The sequence below is a fragment of the Seriola aureovittata genome, chromosome 6 (genome assembly GCF_021018895.1).
Source record: "Seriola aureovittata isolate HTS-2021-v1 ecotype China chromosome 6, ASM2101889v1, whole genome shotgun sequence".
In the NCBI taxonomy this organism is placed as follows: domain Eukaryota; kingdom Metazoa; phylum Chordata; class Actinopteri; order Carangiformes; family Carangidae; genus Seriola; species Seriola aureovittata.
This window is the reverse complement of record NC_079369.1, coordinates 3,203,483-3,227,466: the sequence shown is the minus strand read 5'-3', so window position 1 is coordinate 3,227,466 and position 23,984 is coordinate 3,203,483. Positions and strand designations below refer to the sequence as shown.

The following is a 23,984-nucleotide window of genomic DNA, read 5'->3' as shown; positions in this document are numbered from 1 at the left end:
GACATGTGGTCATTAGGGGTTGATGAACAAACTACTGCCTTATACAGTGGTTTTGACACCTTAGACATCTTAGTGCAATAGGCATCCTTCTTTTAGATCTTAGATCTTCACCAGCGAGTTGCGAACTGTCTGTCTGCTGTTTGGTCTGTTGTTGTGCTGATAGCAGGTACAGCCTTTTTCTTTTCAGGTTTCACTTCCACAAATCACATAAAATCTTTTTTTTTTTTTTTTTTACCGAAGCAGTCGCCTTCTGTAAAGCTGTATGTCCCTCATTCATAACATAAGGCACAACACATGTTCTATTAGTTCTAACTATGAAACTATTTACAAAATATTTATCCTCAATTAATGTCAAAGATGGGAATACCATTTCAACTCATTTGAAACGCTGCATTTAAGTAATTATGGGACATAAATCTAAAAGGATCTTTTTAAATCGTCAAATTTAGTTTCCTTTTATCTTATTTAGTCCACTGACCTATTGACATGTAAGAAAGGAGAAACAGACCAGCAGGTATAAACTTCTACGACCAAAACAAAGTTGGCAAATGTGTCACCAACCACAGTCACAAACTGATGAGGTGGTGTGAGTGAGTGGAAACACAGGGGAAATGTCATGCCACACTGTGCACAAAACTTAAGTGCAACAGAAACATATAAGCCTATAGGTGTTCTTATTAAATGTCAATCATCATAGTAAATAAAAACCCTTTGTATTCAGTGCAGCACGGTTTGAGTCACTGCTGCTGCTGACGCCCTCAGACATGTTTGACAGGAATCGGGAACAAGGAAGTTATGCACCTGTTGCTGCTGCCTATTTACTCAACTCTCCAAATATATCACACTGCGACCTCGATAATTAGTGGTAAGTAAATCTTCTTTATTACCATCAGCTACAACCTTGAGCCCAAATGATTTAATCCTCCTATCGCGCGTAAATGCGAGTGGAGCGACTTGAGTTTCGATTTTGGGGAAGTTATACCTCTGAGGAAGAGGACCGAGTGGCTCGGTCAAAAATGCTCTGATAGAAACCGGTTTCAGTGTTAATAAATAGCTGTGCATCAGTGTTGTTAATCCTTTCTTAGAGGTGTTGTGAAGCAGCATGATGACAGAGGCAGAGGCGGAGGTGGAAGCAGCGCCCACCGAGGAGCAGCAGCTGCGCCCTTCTTCCAGCGGCCCGGAGGACACTCAGCCCGCTGCCCGCACAGAGCCCACCGAGGAGCGGGCAGCGGAAGGCGGAGCGGCCCGCTTCGAACAGCACGATGCCGTCCCCGAGGAAACATCTCTGGACCAATTCAGACTGAAAAAGTTCTTCGTGCTGAGGGTAAAGTCTTTTACGTTTCCTCCTAACAAAGACGCAGTCAGGTGCAGCTATGATAACACTCACCTTTGGGTCAATACAGGAGTTGCACGCAGGAAGAGACGCACCTGTGCAATGAGTAGTTAAAGGTGCTATATGTAGGTTTTCTCCTGCTTGTCGCTTGACAGGAGCTTCAGCCATCTTTGTTTTTATAATACAATGACAACGACATGGGGCTAGCTGGTTAGCATGCTAACTTCAGAGGAAGAAAAGAGTTAACTCTCTGCGAGTAAAGGAATGAAGTTTGAGACAGTTGTTAATGCTAACGTTGGCTATTTAGCGATAGCAAAACCACTACAAATAGCTCCTTTAACCCCAGTGCATTTACCCAAGTGCTAACCCATAGGTACGTAGTTTAAATATTAGTTTTAGTATTTACGATTTTGGTATGTTTATAAATCTCAGAGACGAAGCTTCTTACATTCAGTTGTTAGCCGTAGTTGTTAGCGTCGTCATTTATTTGTTTTTATTACGTCTACGCGCCGGCGACAGACGGAGCCATATTGTTTTTGGGTTGTCCGTCCGTCCGTCCGTCCGTCCGTCCGTCCGTCTGTCCGTCCCATTCTCGTGAACGCGATATCTCAGTAACGATTCAAATTAGGCCCAAATGTTCACTTTGACTCAAGGATGAACCTATTAGAGTTTGGCTGCCAGAGGTCAAAGGTCAAGGCCACAGTGACCTCACAAAACACCTTTTCTCCCCCTTGAATGTGTTATTTCAAGACCACCTTGAGAGAATTTGTTTAAATTTGGCACAAAAATTCATTTGGACTCAATGATGAACTGATTAGAATTTGATGGTCAAAGGTCAAAGGTCACTGTGACCTCACAAAACAGGTTAACTAACTCACAAATCCAAAGCGCTAATTATGACACAATTTAACTCAAATGCCCATAAGGAAGGACTGTGACATCATAATGTTCTGCAAAAACACTCATGCTGTAGCTCAGGAAGGGGAGATCGTGACCATATTTCTTGCAACAACCACGAGGCAGTAATTGTAGATTGGAAGGGACCGTGTACAACGTTAAACATAGATGTTAGCTTAGCATTCCTGGTTAATTATCATGTGCAACCGTTGCAGGTCACAGTTAAACCACAGACAGTGACAGAACAGCCCTGAAACTGTCTCTGTGCTGGTTAAAATGTTTCATTCAAGACGTTTAAAGGGCTGATGAACAGATGAGATTAAAGCCAACAATATGTAAAGCTGTGCAAAAATAATTCATTTTGATACCGTAACTGCAATTAATACAAGTAAAAGGAGGTTTTTATGAGGCAGAGGTGTTGATTAAACTCTGTTTTAGGGCCGATATATCCGCCAATATTAGTTTATTGCAAGTATATCAATATCTGTGTATATGCTGGACAATAAATTAGAAGAAAATGCAGTGCAGGAACTCCAAAAATATGTCTGAGGTGATTTAAAGACTGTCTTGGCATTTCATAGTTTATTTTTCAAATGTGAAATTTTCTGCTCAGTGCTCTGTATGTCTTGGTTTCTCTGTGCTGGCATTGGCCTCAGAAATCCTGTATCCGTTGCGCTATACACCACATGATATGTTTTTTTTTTTTTTATGTTCTCTTGTTATGTTGCCTCTTGTGTGTGTGTGTGTGTGTGTGTGCGTGTGTATACAGCAACACATTATGGAGTCAAGTGAAACAGCAGGACAGTCTCAATAACTTCCATGAATCAGCACCTGTATGACACAGTGTCAACAATAAACTGAATATTATCAGTGTCACAAAGTAGTGTTTATTGCAGGCCTGTTGTATTGGATTGCAATGGGAAGTCAGTCACACATCCCATGCTGCCAGGACAGCTCAGCACCAGGCTCCGATTACAGTAAGACTGTCAGGAGTCCAAAGTATGAACTCCTAATCTCTTTAAGTTCTTCAACTTGGCATTGAAATAATAAAACATAAAGAGCAAGGATAGAATAGCATGTTGTAAAAAGTGGCAGTGTGTGTTTGGGTTGCACTGGAAAACAAGAGATGTTTTTGAATGCGTAGTGTATTCCATACTGGAGCTGTCTCTTGTGTCTTCAAATACCTGAGTTACTGAGATTTATACATGGAAGCTGCACGCTCAGCTTTCTTCATTTACAGTCATTTTCATATGCCGAGGCTTCGTGTTTTTGTTTATTGTTATTCTGTTTGACACACAGACGCGCTGACATTTTGTTGGAGTACCAGTCCCAGCTGCATATCTGCCTCAAAGATTACCCCTTAAGCTTTCTGTGTACACATTGTGATTGTCACAATGGAAAATTAGAAAGTGACACCCGTGCATTTCTATCTCCTCAGCCTGGCACTCTGAATCAGGCCATCAAAGACGTTGAAGCCCTGGTGGATAAAGAAGTAGATGGCAGCATTCACAGCATCTGGCTGATGGCAGAGTGAGTTCATGACACCATGTTCTGTTTCTGTTCATGTTGACATGCAGTGTGCAAATGAAAAGCTTGTATTTTTAATTTATTAACAGTTAATCTTATCGTTAGTCTTGTTGGTGGCACACACAGTGACACCCCCCCCCCTATATTTAGCATTAATAAGCAGAATATAAACACTAAATAAAGTTATAGCACTCTATAATGTGGTTGTAAGAGGATATATGAGGATATTCTTAAGTGATTGATGGATTCTTTAACAATTACAACTTCTCCTACTGTTCTTAAAGCATTAGTAATTGGTGCATTAAAAATGAAAGAATGATTGATAACACAGTTTTTACATCTGTAATCATTTAGTGATATATAATTTCACATATGAACGTTGATGCGTTTATTAACCGTTTATATTTTATATATGTTTTCGAAAGTAATAAAGAGATGTCGAGTTTGTAGGTTCGTTCTTGACCTTGGAAACAGTAAATGGACAAAATACTCCTGACTCAAGGGCCACTTACTAGAATTTTTCATGGTGCTTTCAGCTGCATCTCATGGCATTCATCAGCAGATGGCGTTTGCTCAGATGCATTGAGGATTGTATTTAGAAATAAATGAATAGTAAATGAATAATTCAAATAATGGAATTTATACGATGAATAGAGCGTTAATTCATTCTTTATTATATTGTCAATGAAAATGGCGAACACAAGTTCCTGGAGTCTGAGTTGATGTATTTGAAGTGGCCATCGCCAAGATTTTCATTTAAATAAATGTCTTTTAAGTCACTTTCTACCACCGAATTATGATTGAGCCTGATGAGATTATATAGAAATCCTTACATTTTGCAGTTTTGTGATTCGGGGATCTGGTATGACTCGATTACACGAGTCACCAACACAACGTTAGTGATACGTGATCCATGGAGGAACACACGGGTGTGATTCAAAAACAAACCTGCAATGACAACATGTGTCCATAGATGTCGCCAAATATAACAAAACAGAGATCTTTAAGGTTGCTACTTGGAAGTTGCTTTAAAACAATGGACAAAAAACCCAAAAGAAATTCCGTTTACTATCACTGAAGATAAAAAAACAAAACAAATATTTACATCTGAGTTGCTGAAACCAGATCAATTTGTGTCAGTTTTGCTTTAAAAATAGTTAAAAGGTTAATAAATTATAAATTATACATTATAAATATTTTCAATATCAATATTCGACTAATTTTTTCAACTGTAGTTTTTATTTACAAAAAAACTTTATTAATTGTTGATAGGCTGCTTATAAAAACTAAATTTTTCTGTTTTGGAAAACTTTGAAAAGCACAAAACATTGTTGAGTTACAATGTTTTCAGCCAACAGAACTGATGCGACTGTAAATGCGCAGTGAGTTTACAGTATTATGTGCCTCTCATTCATAATACATTGATAACATACGGTTTGTAGTGGATGACTGCACTGATCTGCTTCACATCGGAGGAGAGCGACTGCCTTTAATTCTGCACATACATAACATACTACAGTCCGGACCCATGATGCCTTAGTGTTGTCACATCCAGATGTTTTCATTAGTTAACCTTTCACTCAAATGTCAGTGTTCTTATCAAACCCAAGTCAAAGCAGAGGTGGTGATCCAACTGACTCGAACACAGGGTAAAATGAAGTGACTGCAGGACATTTACCATGTGCACTTGCAGATGTCAGGTTGTATCACTCCTGCACAAGCTTTCAGGAGACATTTAAAAGGCTGGCCATGTGAGAATGAATAATACATCCCATTTATGCAGCTCTGTCCAACACACGTTAATGTTTGTCCTACATTTGGCCCGCAGTTATCGTTGCTACAGAAGCTGCTGTACGATTTCTTGCAACAGAAAGAGTGCATTATATGGAAATCCTGCAACGCTGCTGCTGAATGTCCCCAAGGGAGGCCGGTGACTAATGTCAGAAAAGCATGAGAAATTCCTCAAATCTGGCTTTGTGGAGGATTGTTGCTAGCTTTAGAAAGAATAGGTTGATCTCAGTTCATGTACTTTTATGATTTTGGCTGGACCGCTTTTGTTTTTATCATTTGTTATTGATTTTATATTTTATTTATGCATTTCAATACAATTTTTATATCCTTGGTTGCACCTGTCCTGCATTCTGAGAGATTTTTAATGTAAAAAAATCGACTGAAACAGTTGATGACCATGTGATTAAAAGAGAAAATAAAAAGCAAATGAAGATACTAATAGTTGGAAGTCAGACGAGAACATGCATCCCACTCCTATGTCTGTAGTAAATCTGAAGCTGCAGCTGCTCCTTTAAGCACCTACAGAGGTACATCCCTCCAGGCCTCGGTGTCTTCGTCCTGACGTCCTGCTGTGTTGTTGTGTTGTTGTGTCGAACTCCAGCTCCGTCAGTGTGATCCTGGATGTCTGTAACACCTCTGCACCGTCCACGACGCCAGTCAAGGTTAACTCATTTCATTAGTACAGTCAAAGCTCTTCACCCACACCTTCCCCATGAAGGGTTGTTCAGTGAACTGTTTCTTTTTTTTTTTTTTTCTTCTTCTTCTTCTTCTTCTTTTTTTCTTTTATGGATTTTGGCCTCTGGCTGCCAGCAGCAGTTGGACTTGGCCACGTGCAGCCGGCTCAGCGGGCTGTAAGAAACAGAGCCACTACAAGAGAATCCACGCCACCATGAGTTAGTTAGTTAGTGTGCGCAGCAGTGAGGGAGAGAGTCTGAGCGAAATGATGCTTTTTGTGACTTCAGTTAATATGACAGACATTTCTGGACACACCTCAAGGGAATAAGCAGAAAGTAGAGTCAGATTTGTTGCTTTAAAGTCGTTTCTGTTAATTTGTTTTTTTCTTTCTTTCCTTCTTTATTTTTTTCTCTTTTTGGAAAAATTGAGAGACTTGGAAATGTTCGTATGCATATTGCATGATCGTTGCCAAGGGCATTTTTGGAAATTGTGTAGCTTTTATAGTAGATAATTGAGCAGCTTTGCTATACATGTTTTTTGTATTAACTTCAAATAACCTGCAGAATACGAACATCCAAACTGCGATTCACACAAAGACCCACATACGCAGTGAGGATCACTCTCTGCAGCAGCTTCTCGACGCTGGTTCCCCCCATGAGGGGAGACGAGACAAACCTGAGGGCTCAGTACATCAGTGGGTCTTCTTCACTATCAAAGGAACTTCTCATTCTGTTTTACTTTTAATGGAGCCAAACTGATAAAATGTAAACAAATTCCTTTTTACACTCCTCAAAGCATGATGGGAACTGTAGTTCTAAAACTTACAGCATGATTTCCCCCTGAATAGAAGTGACAAAATCCAATTATCTCAACCTATTTCAAGTGTATTTTACATCGTACTATCAACATAGTTTTTTAAGGTTCAGAATGTCTCAACAACATGTTTCTCATGTTCCAATTTTTGTCTGGAGGCGCCTGAAAACTCCGGCCTTAATACAAGTCGACTTGCAACCTCCCGTCGCAGGTTATGCCTTAGTGTGGACTTGAGCTGTGAGCAGTTCAGAAAGTGCAAAAAGTGAATCTCCTCTGTAGATTGTTTCATTCAAAGGCCTTTGGAGGGAAAACATATTCAGTATTTCACAAAAACATGCTGAACAGTTGGTCCAAACCCCAAGGTTGAGATGCACTGATGATTAACAGGGTAGGAAATCTGTTGCACAAAATCTTTTCCTTTTAAAACCTTGTGACTTACTCTATAATTTTACCTTCAAAAAAAGAAACGAAGATTACACTTTGGTTGAACTTGTTATAACCGGTAAACCATTGGTTGGAAACCAATACTCCACAGCCTATTTGAAATATACACAGGTGGCAGTTTATTAGGAACACATTTTGTCACATTGAACACAGAGGTGTTTCTACCCTCATTACTACAGACAGGGTGGATTGCACTGTTGTTTTAGACTGCGTCTGTTTGAGCTAGCTGTACCTAATGAATGGTATAGCAACGCCTTACACACACACACACACACACACACACACACACACACACACACACACACACATGCAGGAGAGTCTCTTTTTGAAAGACGTCGTCCTCTGCTCTCGTTCCCTCAGTCCACACACAGATACGTCCTGTACTGTGTGACGGTGTATTGTATAAACATAAAACTAATTCACTGCATTGACTGTCTCTCTGTTGTTGTTTTTTGTTTGTTTGTTTTGCTTCTATCAGGGTGGATCACTGGAACAATGAAAAGGAGCGTCTTGTTCTGATCACAGACAACTCTCTCCTGGTCTGCAAGTACGACTTTGTCATGTTCAGCTGTGAGCAGCTACAGAGGATCCCGCTGAACTTCGTGGACCGCATCTCCCACGGGACCTTCAGCTTCCCAAAGCGCTCCCTTCTCCAGTAGGTCCCCCCTTTGTTTTAGTTAAACACTGTACTTCTACCTTTTTCGTTTCTTCGTCCACCTCAACGTGCTGTGGTTTGTGTTGGGGAAGAATAACCAGGAAACTTCTGACTCCAGACACAAATTCACTGGCGTTTGAACAGTGAAAGCCTTGGATCTCTGGTGTCCTGTCTCATTTTTAGTAATTTTCAGTAAGTCTGCTCAAGAATTTCTCTTTGTAGAGTTTAGTTGCTAATTAAAAAATAAAAACCCTACTTTGAGAATTACAAATATTAGCCCTAATTATCTGCTCCATGCTCCAATTTGCTTCACAAAAGCAAAATTCCCTGTGAAAAAAAAAATCCCTTTTGCCTCATGATTAACCATTAAGCTCTGCCATAAAACATGCCTAGTCACAGTTTTTGCTAGTACGTGAAGGTTTCCTAACTTTGTTAAAGTATTGTATCATGCAACACATTCTTTATGTAACAAATGTATTGAGAAATTTGACGACGTGATGAAAAATGCAAAACGCTCAGCCCCTTTTTAATGAATTTCAAAGATGGCAAGAATATGAATGATTGAGTGAATGAAGACAGTGTTGGAGGTGATTTGTGTTGTCAGTGAAAACAGTGACAGGAAGCTGAGGGCAGCCATCAGAAGGCTGTGTGGCGGGGGGAGAGGGGGTTACATGCGGCGGGGTTGGCGCAGGGTAGACGAGATCAACCGGGGACAGTCGGAGCGGCAGAGTTGAAGCAGGCGCGGCGCACAGACGTGTGCGCGGAGAGGTTTTTGGGGGATAAGGAGTGCATAGCTGTCACTTGGAGCTGTCACTTAACTGATTAGCGGCAAAATTAATGTAGTCCTTTCATCTAAACCTTTTAAAGACGGCTCAGGGGATACCAAACCAACTAAAACTAATTTGATGAATAAAACGAAATGTGCTGTGAAGAGCTCAGAGAGTGCAGCCTTTATTGGAGGCTTTATCTTTGCACATTACGTTAAATTATACATAAAATGCTTGTGAAAGCCACCCGGGAGTCAAACAGTAAAGAGACGGTTTCAAATGAGAAAGACTGGAGCCTCAAACATTTCCTCTTTCTGTCTTCATCTTTCACCGCTCCCTCCCTCTCTCTCTCTCGCTGTGTCTCTCTCCCTCCCTGTCTTCCTCTCTGTCTCTCCCTCAGGAAGTGTCTTCTTTTTTCGTCTAGGTCATTCTGTCTTATTTTTGGCAGAAAGTGATCAGCGAGTACATGTACAAATGAAAATGAATCCTTCCTGCCAGTTGTAGCAGTACACAAAACTTTGTTTCCGCATCACAAAATCAGAGTGGGAGAAAAGGTACTAAAGGTCAGGGTGAGGAAATCAGCTGATTTTACATTTAATTTTCAAAATGACTGGAAGTGATAGAGGACGCCTAATGACACGTCTGGACTACTTTAAATTAAAGGGATAGAAAGTGTGTCTACAAAGTCGGGAGCTCGAGCTGGGAGGCGATTAGCTTAGCTTAGCTTAGCTTAGCGTTAAAGACTTGAAGTCATTGCACCTGGCTGCTGGTCACTAAGAAAAGTTTTCCAACTCACGAATCCCTGATTAAAAACCACAACTTGTCCCTTTTAACATTTCTGGTTGTATATTTGTATGAGACAAACTTGATGTAATGCGTTTAAAGGTGCGAGCTGGCTCACTGTTTCACCTGCTCCCAGCCTTTATGCTAAGCAGAGCTAATCACCTCCTCGCTCTATTTCGCTCTACACAACCAGCAGACATGACACAACATTAGCTTTTCGTGTTTCTGGCCACGTGATGAATTTAAGTCCAATGTTTGCTGTCTAATAAGTTGTAGAGTTATCTATCTATCTATCTATCTATCTATCTATCTATCTATCTATCTATCTATCTATCTATCTATCTATCTAATCACTTTAACAGCGCAACAGCTGCTAACAAAGACAACAAAGTCAGAAACACTTGTAATTCATCGTAGTCGAGGCTGATAAGGCCCAAAAGTCTCTGTGTCGTATATTCAGATTTAAATACAGATGACTACATTCCTCCACATCAACACATCAATATACTGATGCTGCTTTTTTAAGCGGTCACAATAATGACACTTGACTGTCATTTGACTCTTTGCTTGAGATGTGTTATTGTCCACATTGTGTGAGTGTGAGCAGTCAGCACAGCATCTGTTGATTCGTCCTCTGACAGTTGTCATCTGACCACTTGATGTCAGTGTGCACCCTTCATAGAGACGGTTCAAGGCAGCAGCACGCCACATCACATCTCTTCATCTGTTTGATGTTGTCATGGATGATTCTCCAAGTCTGAGTCTCTGCTGCTAGAAAGACTTTTCACTGTGCGGACCACAACAAACAAGACACCTCAGACACTGTCAACACCGGGGAAAGTAAATGCATTAAATTATTTCCATATGTTCTCCACACTCTGTTCCTCTAAAGCAACACTGATAGAGTTTGTTTTAAACACATTTTGCAGTGATTTCTTACATTTGTTTGCCATTAGATCAAAGTTCAGTGTTCGAGAAGACATCGCACAAAAGTTCTGTCTACAGTTTTTTAGACATTATCGTGCGGATTACTTAACATATAGATATTTAATTATAGGAATAATAAACTTAAACTTAATGAATTGAGACTGAAATCACTTCCATGAACGTCTGACCCTGCTGTTCCCAGGCCGTCACAACAAAGAATTTCAGACTCCCTCTGTAGAGCTTCTTATTTGGCGTCAGTACCCTCGTGTGTGCTCCATCAGCCTCCCGAAACCGTGATGATTGCCAGTAGAAAGTGTTATGGGAGTGTCAGTATTTTTAGTCCCGATGATTTTGTTTTCATCGCACAATCTCCAGGTGCGACCATGAAGGAAAAAAGCACAGTGCATTCTGCGTCTGTGGGGAAAGATGTGTTTTAAGTGCCTTCTTTCCAAACTGTCTAGACAAACTAATTACCCAGAAAATCATCGTTTTTTTTTTGTTTTTTTTTTACTTTTTTTTATTTTTTTATTCCTGTCTGAAAGAGTTGGGTGTGGAGCCTTAAGGAAGCCCCACTAGAGGTTGCTTCAGTAACTGTTGTAAAATAAAACAAATACTTTTATGAAGGTTGGAAATAGTCCCAGCTCTCTCCCTCTCCTCTGTTTCTCATCTGATCAGATGTAGTTTGTTTTTTTCTGAGTAAGGCATCAGAGAGATGATCATGCCTTATTCAGCCCCCACCTCCAACTACTTACAACAGCTTCATTAACTACAGTGTCTTCCTCACTCCGTCGACTATTATGCTGTCACGAGTTAGCTTTTTAATGATTTTTACTGTTCGTTTCAACGGGGTCCAAACACGGAGCTCGTCCTCTCATTCTGCCAACCACACCTGCACAAACCAAAGCAGCTGACACGTTCAAACAGCAGAGGGCAGTCAGTGGAAGCTACAGAACTAAAGATCATTAACTTCACATCTCGCCACACGATCATTTAGAAAGTCACAGCGGTTGTAATGTGAAGCAAGACAGTTAAATGGAGACATTTGTGTGTAAGATGTCAAGAAAGCGTTTACTCAGCAAGTAAGAAGTGTGAGTACACACACAGAAACACACACAGAAACACACACACACACGCACACACAGAAACACATACTCCACCTCTTATGTCTTTAAATGGAAAACTGTGCAAACTTGCGGTTCATTTAAAAGCACAATGGAAAGATGTTGACACACATAAATAAATCAGTTGCAAAATAGAAAGATGAAGTTAAACAACTGCAAATTATACAAACCACTGTGTCTTACCTCAGTAATCTGATCAACAGCAGAGTAAAGACAAGTTAAAGGGAAACTCCAGTCTTTAGTATCGAGCTCATGAGGAACAGATCTGTGCACTTTTCGTCTCTATATTAAACCCCGCAGACACTGGCTCCTACATTTCCCATAATTCAACTCCATGTAGACTCCCCGCTGCCTCCAAAGTGCCCACTTATTTCAAACTCAACTTTTGTACTCCAAACTTTCTGGTGAAAAGTCTCAATTCCAGGCCAAGACACCCTGATGACACCAATATGACATGATGAAGGTTATTCATTTAAAAACCTTTGGAAAAAGTTCCTGTGGAGCCGCAGAAGACACGATACTGTACAACTGTTTCCACAGGCAGAGTAGCACTCGCTCCGATGAGTAAACTGGAGTTAAGATGGAGTCTGTTAACTTGGTTTAGAATTATAATATCTATCTAATAGTAATGATTAATGAGCTGTACCACAGTATTAACCTGCCCTCCACAAGTCTTGCAAATGAAACTACAGAAGCATTGTTAGCAAAAGTAAAACTACTCGTTATGCAAAATGGCCCCAGTCAGTTTATATGTCTGATATACAGAGACGGATTTACTGTTCAGAAAATGATGTACTGTTTTCATTTTCAGTGAATAGTGAATTGTGGGAGTAACACTCGTCTCAGGTGATCCGGTCACAAGTGGACAGCTATAAGTTCAGGTGTGAACGCACCCAAGACGCATTGAGGACGCATCTGAGATCTGACCACATTCGAAGGTGGTCTCACATTCATTCAGTAGCGTGAACGCACGTGTGTCCTGGACCACGTTGAAGGTCCGCCTGCTCCACTGGCGTCCTCTGCACGAGCAGAAGTACGTGCACGTTTGTACTCACTCATCTGGTTCTCAAATAGTGTAAACCGGCTTTGTCCACGCGGCCTGAAAGATGATTTCGTTTTGCCTGGAGCACATCAAGGAATAAACTTGTTGTGTGTTTTGATTTCTTCTTCTTCACAGGAAGTGCAGCGCTGCCTCCCGCCAAAAATAAAAACAACAACACAACACATTTGGTCTTTCAAAAGGGAAATAATATACTTGTTTACACAGCAGAGAAGTGAGGTCCAAGTGAGTGAATTAACTTTTTAATGTCCAAGTGAAAACAGATCTCTACCAAAAAAAAAAAACTTTATCTGAAAAGTAAAATAAAGAAATGAATGTAATAAAAAGTACAATATATCCTTTTGAAATGTCGAGTGGAAGTGTACTGTAGCTTAGAATACAGACCATGTGTAAATGTACTTGTGGTACAGTCCAACTTCATACAGCAAACAAGCAAAAAATATTCTTTAACTCTGATTGCAATGCGTTTGTGCACATTTGCTTGTGTGTCATGTTCATTGTACTGATGCAGTTTGTTAGATTGGGTGTAATGATGATATTATGGACCCCTGGAAGAGCAGTTGTTGCCGTGGTAACTACAATTGAGGTTCTAAATAAACAACAAACCGCAAATAGGCCTCCTTGGCATTTTGACACTGGGGACTGGCATTGCACAGTCTATATGTAGCAGAGTATATGTTAATAGATGAGGAGCTTTCTTAGATGATTCACAGTAATTTTGACTTTAGCTGCAGTTTCATAAACAGGAGAGTCACAACATCTATGTAAAAGAAAAGGAAAAGATTTGAAGTAGCCCAACGTAGGGATTGTTTTGTCTATCTGTCTTTTTGCGGTGCTGAATCACACCCGCAGAAAAAAAAGTTTTCCACCCTTAATGCACGTTTTTTGACATGAGCGAAGAGTAGTCGATCTCAACCAAATTTACAGCATATAATCTGTCAATTCAACAAAAACATTCACTGAAAAAGATGCAGGATTGTTGTGAGAGAAAAGAAAAGAAAAAGTCAAGAAAAGAAAAGAAAAAGTAAAGTGGATTAAAATGTTCTCTGTGCAAATCAAACTCCTGTAAATAAAGTCTTTATATAACCAGAACATTGTATTGCCAAATATCGCTGTTCTACCTGTAGCATGAATCCTAAAACCAAGCAGGATAAAAAAGAAAACTCTCACATCTCCAAAACAAAGCATAGATCAAGAGCAGAGTCTGCACACAGGCTGCTCCCAGGACATACAGTATAAATTAATAAACACCAGTAGATTCATAACGTTTCGGGCATGCTGCTGTAAATTCATACACCTCGGGAGCAGCTTTCAGATTGTGGACGCTGCTTTTTCAAGGTGGAAATATCTTAACAGCCTGCAGCTATGATATCACAGCTTTTGCATCATGACATTTACAGTAACGTGGCTGTTTGTTTTAGGCTTCTGAGGCTCCATGAGCAGCTTTATCATGAATAATGTAAATATCTTTTTGAGCTGGAATATTAGAGAAAAACTGTGTATAACAGTCAAATCTTTGTCTTTTTTTTTTTTTTTTTTTAAAGCCAACGCTTCACTCTTTTTTCTTTTTTCTTTTTTCTTTTTTCTTTTTTTTTTTTCCTTTTTTTTTTTTTTAGTCCTTTCATATTTTTAATGAAACCGTGTTGGACGGATACATGTATGGATGGCTGACAAACCTGCAGGCTCTATTGAGCAATCGGAGCAGATTTGTTTGTTCGCTCTGAGACAATGTGGGACACTTGCCATGACAACTGGAGCTGGGCTTGATATTTATCTTGTGTGTTGACTTTCGAGTCTGAAGCGCTTGAAGGCCCAGGGAGGAATTTTTCGTCACTTGCCCCTAAGCTCAGAATACAGTGTTTCTCTTACGCATGTGTGTGTTTTGTATAAACACTGTGGATTAGGTGGATCTCCACCAGGAAAGATCATTAGAGGGTGGATACCCTCAGTTTAGCCTCATTCTTGAAATGTTTTTATTTCTTTTTTTATTTCTTTTGACACACACACGCTGTCAAACGTCTCAATGACATAACTCGGGTGCAGCCTGCTTTCACTGTTTCTGTATTTTTGTGACTCTGTCGAAGTGAGGCGCAGTGAAAGTGCAACCCCCAGCTCGGCCACATAAACTCAGTGAAGACATTCAAGGCCTCTGGCTGGAAAGCCCAGCCCTGCTCTGCCTGTTTGGGCTGGTCCCGCTCCCAGTGATAGCTTACCTGTGGAATTTGCCAAAGCCTTTTTTATATCCTCATTTATACTAGGGCAATAGCTGTGTGCTCTTACAAAGGGCAGTGTGTACAAACGTAACCCCACCATCCTCACTCGCTTTTGCTGAAATATAATCAGTCTTTTAGCCTGGGCTTTGCTTTTGTACCACGTTTTTTTTTTTTTTTTTTTTCCTTTCTCCATGCACAACATTTGTTCTGGAAGAGGCACAAAATGTTCAGCAGCAGCTTTGTCATTTTGAAAGTGCTTGTGTAAACAGGGCGAGATGATTGCATTATGATGCAGCCCCTCCCTAGGACAGTGACATATCAATAGCTGCACCAGTATTGTTTAGCCTCAGGTGTTTAATTCTGGTTGGCAGGAAGTGCTGTTGCACAAGGTTTGTGGTAAAAATGAGCACATCAGCATGACAGATCATTAAAGATCAGAACACTGTTGGGAAATCGCCTGCATCCTGATTTATTTATCTTACCATCTTTATCGTTACATTTTTTATGCAAATGCATCGGATTGAGGAGCCAAACCTGCCACTGCAGGTTTTTCCAAGCTACTGTTTTGAAGGGTTGATTCAGCAGTTGTTTACGTGCTTTGTTAAACAGGTGATGATCAAACAGCAAGGCATGGAAATGTAGCTGAAATTGCCTGAACTCCACCATGAAAGTTTTGTTAAACTCATCCTAAATTCCCACAGAACAGAGGTTTTGATTGTAATCCAAACTACTCCTTTTATTTTTAATGGAAGATATCTTGATTTAGCATTAGGTCACACATTTTTTAGGTTGCACTGATGATTGAAGAAGGTCCCTGACCAAAAGCTTGTCCTCACACATTAATAATGAACACATCATTTTTATATAGTTAGTGAATCTTCAGCACAACAACCAACAAAAATGGTGAGCAAAGATCTTTGTATAGAAAGTTTAGGCCTGCAGCTAACATTTTTCATCGATTAGCCTGCCAGTTTATCTTTATTTATTAATCAAATCATTTTTTGGACAAAAGAAAACTCTGAAAAATAGCCTTCACTTTTGTTTTGTTTTGTTCAGTTATTTTATTTGTCCAGTATTTTTGCTTTATACCTGCAGAAGTAATGACATTCACATCGACCTCATATGTACTTTGTGTTTAATGCAAATTAGCAAATGTTGGCATTCTAACACGCTAAACTAAGATGGTAAACATCATACCTGCTCAGCATCAGCATGGTTGTATTGTACTTGTACGATCAGTACTGAGGTACCTGTTTATTTATTTATATGGTCCTGTTCATCAGAAGAAGCACTGAAGGAAAAGGTTTTGTTTTTGTATGTCATGAGGGGAAATAAAACTGACTAGAATAATCTGCACCTAAAACTTTTTTACATGGTTTATGTGATAGTTAGACGTGGTGTTGATATTTGTCTGATGTTTTCGCTGTCTATTTCTGTTTTCTCTGATACATTTGGTCTCAGGTCTGTTTGGATACTCTTGAGGAAGATTTCCCCTAAAAGGAAATGCAGATAAGGGTGTTTTGAACTCTCTGTGACCTTTTGAACAGTAATGAAGATACTCTATTCCTCGCAGATATGACAGTCTTAAGAGGTATGAGAGACAGAATTGTAAAGATCTTCACAGCATGTAGATCAACACCAACATCATTTCAAAGATGAGATCTGCAAGTGTTTGGAGGTCTGTTTGCTCTCAGTCTTCTGAGGTTTCATTAGGCTGAGAAAAGATATGACCCCAGGGCATTTTCATTAAAACCCCACAGTATTTACTTTAAAATGAAAGAACAGCAGAAAGAAAAGGAATATGATGAACACACTGTAGATTACCTCTGAGCCTGGTAAACATGAGATTGCCCTGAGGACAGATTAGTGCCATTTTTTCATTTTTCTAACGTTGTAGCACGGAGCCAACAGGCCTGGTAGTCCCCCTTCAGGGAAATAATGTGAACTGATGTTAATATCATGGAAAAAATATAATGATACATGAAGGGGTACTAACTTCATATCAGGAGGTATTTCTATCTGTGCACACAAGTGACATATACTATATACTGTATGGTACTTAAAAGTGATAATTACTGAAACTGTGAAATTGAGAAAGAAGGGTTTTTGGTTTTCAGGCTGGATGGCGCACTGCACAATGGATAGAAAAAATATAGTTCCTTTTATTTTGTGCTTTCTAGGCAAAAAATACAAGGGAAAAACATTAGAAACAACGTGTTCCTTCAGATTTCTAGTCCATTTGAACTCCTTTAAAAACATAAACTTGCCAGTTTTCACAAATGAGGAATTTGCTTTGGTGTTTTGGTGCATAACAATAAACAGAGTAAAGAGAAAAAATTGAAAGAAAGATTAAGTAGAGCAAGTACTGCAAGTCAGATGGAGTAAATATAAATAGAAAGATTTCACAATAAAAAGTTACAATAAAAATGTGAAGGTAATCAAGATATTTATAAGGATGAAATGTAATGTGAATTAATATTGACAATTAATATTGAAATAGATTTATTTACAGTTGAATACTTTTAAATACAGTTTATAGTTTAAAAGTGGCTTGACCCCACCGAATTGGAAGATTTCTTTGCGGCAATGGCAGCTGCAACTTTACTAAACTAGGCTAGTTACCATTTAGTGGGTGTAGCATGTTAGCTTCTCCAACAGGCTAACATCAACTGCACTTTGTGTGGCCTAATGTCAATCAGGTCGTATTTTTATTTGGTAGTTTAGCTTAGCATTTCTTTCACAACGCTAACACTACAGGGCAGAATATTTAGCTACTTTTCTATCTGACAGACGTTAATGCTACGCTACTAAGCTAGGCTAGTTACTTTTTAGTAGAGCTTGTTTAGGGTTTTGTTTTGTTTTTTGTAACCCCCATAATGAATCAATTTAACTACTATCTCAATTAGTTATGCCACAATAAACTAAAGTAACAAGATCTTAGTTAAATTGAATTAAATGAAAGTTTTTAAGCTAGTTTTCCCAGTTAGCTTTAACTTGTTAGCTCTTGCTTTGGCTGCAGTAAGGTTTTTTTTAGCTGTTATACTGCAGCTCCTTAGCTGCATTATTTCTTCTACACGATGGCTTGGATAAAAGCTATCGGCAAAAACAAGTACATGCCCCATAACTGTCACTTAAACAACCTATACGATGCGGCCTGAGTCAAACAAAACATCTATATTCAGCACTTTGTACATGATTCTCAGTGGTAAACAAATCATGAGCTTTTTTGTAGAAAGCGTCGAGTAATGTTGTTGATGTGATGACAGCATGAACTGAAGTTTGAGCACATGGTTGAGTCAAATGTGTCACTGTGAGTGGGAGACACTTTGTCATCTCCTCTGTGTCTTGATGTGTTTAGGAGAGAAGGGGAGGGGTTGCGAGTCTTCTGGGACCGGCTGAGAGAGCCCTCCTTCATCTCTAGGTGGAACCCCTTTGCCACTGACTTCCCTTTCATCACCTTCACCTACCACCCCGTGAGGAACATCAGTGACACATTCGCTGCACTCTGTGACGTAAGTTCATCGTTCAGTTGATAACAGTATGGCGTTGTTTTTGCAAAAATAAAGTTAATAAAATTTCTCACTTATCTCCGGTGGTGTTGAGGCATGAAAAAGAGTTTTTTTTTTTCTGCCACAAGCCCACTGCGATGAAGGTGAAGAGAATGAGTTTGATTTGTGGCCCCAGTTACTCAGAGTAATCCACACACCTCACTGTCAACAGCTTTCATTGGGAGAGCTTCCAGAGAAGGTTGGCACACGATTGACAGTCAGATATGTCAACAACAAAAGAAAATCTCTGGTTATAAAGATAAAAATTTGAGCCTTGAATTTGTCTGTTGAAATATTTGTAATGTGTTTTATGACTTGATTGATCCATGTGGAGGTGTGAGAGTTTTGGAGACCTTTACCTATCCTGTCACTTAAAAAAACACCAGTGTGATGAGATTCATTGTGTGGTCAGATGAGTCATCACAGAGGAAATGACTTACTGGAATTAGAGATCAGATATCATTCATGTTTAATCAATCATACTTGATGTCTAATGAAATACTCACAACAGAGACAAATCTGGATCCTAACACTGTGCAGATACCAGATAAATAATATAAATATATAAAAACCAGCACTCAATCCACTGTTTTAGGTTTAGATTCAGACTATTTGTCCTACAACAAATAACTCTCCTCTTCCTCTTGAGGAAAACACCAGTGTGTAAGTATGACGTGTTTCTAGACTTATACAGAAATTTCAACATAACGAAGGTGTTCATCAGCAGTTAAAACAGTTGACTCAGCATGACGAGGACAAAAGGATGGAGCAATCACATTCTCAGCAGTGTCATTTCAACAGACCCGCACATATTTGTTTCATTATATGTCAAACTTGTAAAATGTTTCTTGCTTTATACAGAGTAAGAGAGTGACTGCCATTATTATTACTTCACTTGTAAGATTTAAGCCATTAATGATCGTCCACAGTGTTGATCAGGTCGTCAGAAAACATTACACACTGCAGAATCCTCCTACTTCATTTCCAAACAAGCAAAAAAATGTGTAATGAAAATGAAATTTATATTATGAATTATAATTTAAATATTTTGTGACTTGATTAGGGTTCTAGAAATGAGCATAAAACAGCTATCTGACATTAAAACTAGTAAAAACACTTGATGAACGCAGCCTTCTGGAACCTGTAATTAGATCTAAAATTGCTAAAAATGGACTCTGTTTAAAAACAAACCCTTCATGCAGAAGCTGTGCTCTCTCTTTTGGCTGCCAGTGTTTTGGCGTATATCAGATTAGTTTAAGTAAATTATTGTTGAGGCGGCTCTCGGGTTGTTTTTGGGAGCTGTTAGGATGTGTCATGTTTAATCTCAGTGATAGATTCCTGATTAAATAAAGGTTTTTAAAAAGAGGAACTCGAAAACAAATTCAAGACATAGTAAAAGGTGCAGAAATGTTTTTAATTCAGCCCAATTTAGGAGTTAATAAGACATGGATTCATATGCTTCTTTACACACTCCTCTGTGCAGGTAGGAGCTGCCAGTGAAGTGACTGCTGCAACCACGAATTAAACCAGGTCTCTGTGGTAGCAGCTGTCAATCTTGGCCGTGTGCAACTGGTGTGGTTAACAGTAAACCGGAAACTATTCTATCATAAACAAGCTCCACCATCTTAAAATAGAGCTAACCCACCTTGTTTTAAGAACTGATCTCTCTTAGGTCCAGGTAGATTTCAAGTCTGAATAAATTTATGCCACTAAACAAACAGTTTACTGTGTACTGTAAATGCTTCTGTATTGAAGACTGTGCCTTTAACAAATCCAACAAAATGTTCACTTCAATGGAATGTGCAGACTCACTAGTGGTAGTGCTTAGAGCTAAATGCTAGCAAGCTGAGAATAACAAACTGTCGTTAAACAGTTCAACAGTTGAAATCATTTAACAGGTTCTGTTAGACTGTTAGCATGCTAACATTTGCTAATTAACACTAAGTACAGCTGAGGGGGGCCTGATGATGGCACGAGATAGAAAAGTTAATGGATCACCAAAGTTTTTAATTCACCCTGGCGGGACATGAATGTGTGTGACCAAATTTGATGACAGTCCATCCAGATGTTGTTGAAACATTTCACTCAAAACAACACACCGCCCTAAAATAAGCTTTTGCAAGAGTTGAACTTCAGAGGACCTCGGATATGCTGCGTCCTAACCAAAGCAAGCTGCCAAGAGATGGCAAACAGGAAATAAACTTTTTTTCTGACATATTTCTGATCATCCTGTCCTCTTGTCCACAGATCCAGAACTTCCGTGAGAAGCTCAAAGATGCAGCACAGAAAGTCCATGTCATGAAGCCAGTTCCTGGGAAGGCTAATGGCGTCCTGGTCCTGAATCAGCCGATCCACGTAGAGGCCTATGTGGGCCTCATGTCTTTCCTCGGGAACCAGAACAAACTGGGCTACAGCTTTGCTCGAGGAAACATTGGCTTCTAAACTCGTCAACATTAATATAAAACTTCTGTTGTTCAGATTGTTTGCTGTAATTTATATGTCTCAGATTCATGTTCATAAGTTTGTTTACAGAGTTCATAATTCATGAAGGATTGACCAAAGGTTTTTCCATATTCAGGTCTGTTTTTGTTCCTCGTTGAAGCCTGGATTCCCAGGCTGAGGTGTATGAGGTTTAAACAACTGTGTGATCTCCCCCACTGCTTATTACCAGTGTGTGGTGTCTGAGTACTCAGAAATATCCACATTTCAACACCGCTCTTCACTGGATGACGGATCCCCTGCTGCTCTCAAGGAGCTTTGTACTTGCTCCTCAGTGATATGGTAATTCAACTCTTTCGCAATGGGACTCCTTTCTTCCTCCCCCAGTGTCTCTGTTAAAAGCTCATTCCCATGCCATTCACTCCCTTAGAGATTCACTGGAGCATGGGGGCACATTTGTCAGTTTATCATTTGTAGTGTATTTTTACAGTGCATACAGTGTTGGAATTTCCCCTTGATTTGTGTGTCTACTGTGTGGCTCTTCCTTGTTTAGTATCATCTGTTTGTTTTTTGAGCTTGTCACAGAAATGAAAATATAAAATTACATATTTTGTTTTTTCCCTTTTTACTGGTATAAAAATAGACTGTTTTTATGCAGATTCCTACGCTCTCTTTTTGTTCTGTGCACTTCATTTGTGACTCATCTTTTTACCTTTACCTTGTCCAAAACTGAAAAGAATTCATACTTGCTGAAATGTGAATGTAGAGGTGACCTTTGACCCCTCAGCAGTCCTGTTACTGCTGCAGAACAAGTAATAAAGTAATATTATCACACATTTAAAGTCATAGTATATCAGTCCTGGCTGATGTGGCGACACCTGTGGTCACTGATGGTAACAGCAGGTGTGGATTGTTTGTATTAAGATCCCCATTAGCTTTTGCATTTCAGCAGTTATTCTTCCTGAGGTCTAAACAGTTTTTATGAATAATATAACCATACACATTCACACTACTCATCCCAGTTCACATAACACATAATAATGCACATAACAAAAACAGCTGACTTAATTCAAATAACGCAAAGAAAATGAGCAGTCTCCAACAGAATCTATCATCATCTAACAGATAATACTACAGCTAACACTCGCTGAGCAGCTACTTTGTCACCAGTCCAATCTTTTTAATATAAAGTAGACAGTATAAAGAAAAGACACCTGTAGCATACGGCTAACTCTCACAGCAGCCGGCAGTGAAGGGAATAACTGGAAGTCAGCATCATAGGGTTAGGAGTAAGGAGTTACAGAATATAAATACAAGTACATTGAATGGCTAATAAGTATGATCAAAAACTTTGATTTGGTTTGATTTAATGATGTTTGATGATAATATTTAAGCTTCAACAGTAAAATTGTTCACTAATAAAACACAGTCTTGGTTACGAATCACACATCTTTTCCTGAGTGACAGGAGTGAATGCAGACGAACTAAACCAGTATTTAGTCTCTTCAGGCAATCTCATCAGGAAACAAGGTTAAGTATGTCCCAAGAAGAGTTTCCCAGGAATACATGCAGCTGTTATTCCACATGGTAAAGTATATGGTTTAGTTCAGGACCTTTAGTATCATGTATCATAACCTTAGGGTTTGAAGGGGTTAACATGTTTCCTCCCAGAATGAGGACGTGTCTCTTATCCTGGATCAAGGACTCCTCTGGCCTGGAGCGAAGCACCTCATCCATATTTCTGCTTTGCAGGTTGTAAAAGACGTTCAGAAACAGGATTAACTGCTGGATAAATGAGCATTCATAAAGTTATGTTGCTGAGAACTTCAGCAGAGTCTCACACGTGGGTCACCTGGTGAAGAGGTGACTTTATTTAACGAATATCCAACTACGTGTATTTATTTTTGTTTGGTTTCCATGGATTACATTTCTGGCTGTAATCATTTATTCTTTAATTGTCATGACATCTTAGCTGCAGGTAAACTAGTTACCAAAAACATTGTGACAGTGAACACTTCAAAGACTTTCATTAGAAATAATGAAGGACTTCCTGATGTACTATTTGTGATTACACTGGTTGCTGTTCAGATGATGCGTTGTGCAAGTTCAGTCATGTTTAAACTTTAATGAGGCTCCAATCTTCGTTTTTCTCTTGTTTTCTGTCAGCCTTCATTTTGTAACCATTAAGAGCATCACTTCATTTGGCCGTTGTCTAGATGTGATGTGACTTGCTCTTAATACCAGGCTGTAGGATAAATATGGGCCAGTGTGTGTGTGCAGATGTGCGTGCAGGAGGGACTGAATTAAAGCTCTGCTTTGCTCTCAAGAATGCATGCACACTCTGCACAGCACTCCAGACTGACTGCTGAGCTGAGACAGGACAGGTGCGCAGACCCCGGCAGTTTAATCTAAATAATTTATTAATAGACATAACCAACGAATTTGCAGTGACCTGAGTTTCAATCTAAGGACATACTGTATGTTAGGTGTCATTTCACCACAATACAACAGTAGAAAATTTACTCTGTAAAACTTTAAGCTACTCCTTAAAACTGAGTTTTTCTGAGTCATGTTAAAGTGTATAAAGTGATAAACTTGTGTTTTTACATTAAATGGCATCGATTGTTTTTTTAACACAACATTGACATACTATCAGCTCATAAAGATGATTTGGTAAACATGTTAACAAATGATAATATATAATATTTCTGGCTGGCTCCATGCGTAGGCTCCGTGGTTATGCCATAAGCTACATGTTTCGGATGGCGGAGAGTTTGTTAAGTGAAGACAACATTAAGTAAGTTAAAGAAAATGTTCTGCAGTCTTCTTACTCAGCAAACCTTCTGCTCACCATGATCACTGCACAGAGTGACTGTACAGCGTTGGTCTCTTAGTAACCAGACAGTGAAATAATGTTATATATTACCTGGATGTCACTTCAGTTCAATAAATCAATGTAGCTCAAAGAATATTGATGCATTTACTGTGGCG

The 23,984-nt window shown here is 39.3% G+C and overlaps 1 protein-coding gene across 2 annotated transcripts; it reads left to right on the top strand.

Moving 5' to 3' along the window:
- Positions 1–739: 739 nt before the first annotated feature.
- Positions 740–21,652, top strand: tprg1 (tumor protein p63 regulated 1). 2 transcript variants are annotated; one of them, XM_056379624.1, is made up of 6 exons: positions 740–865; positions 1,066–1,324; positions 3,669–3,760; positions 7,959–8,135; positions 18,365–18,518; positions 20,802–21,652. In XM_056379624.1, the coding sequence occupies exons 2-6, from the start codon at positions 1,103–1,105 to the stop codon at positions 20,994–20,996; spliced, it is 840 nt and encodes a 279-aa protein (XP_056235599.1). In that variant the 5' UTR covers positions 740–865; positions 1,066–1,102; the 3' UTR covers positions 20,997–21,652. The 2 variants fall into 2 exon arrangements, with proteins under 2 accessions (XP_056235599.1, XP_056235597.1); XM_056379622.1 differs by having other exon boundaries at positions 741–865; positions 1,086–1,324.
- Positions 21,653–23,984: the final 2,332 nt, after the last annotated feature.

What these genes read in the sequence shown, in the direction of transcription:
- tprg1 (XM_056379624.1), top strand. Translation starts at nt 1,103, where the DNA reads ATGATGACAGAGGCAGAGGCGGAGGTGGAAGCAGCGCCCACCGAGGAG. An exon ending in CCAAAGCGCTCCCTTCTCCA is followed by an intron (nt 8,136 to 18,364) that starts GTAGGTCCCCCC and finishes TGATGTGTTTAG; the next exon opens with GAGAGAAGGGGAGGGGTTGC. An exon ending in CATTCGCTGCACTCTGTGAC is followed by an intron (nt 18,519 to 20,801) that starts GTAAGTTCATCG and finishes TCTTGTCCACAG; the next exon opens with ATCCAGAACTTCCGTGAGAA.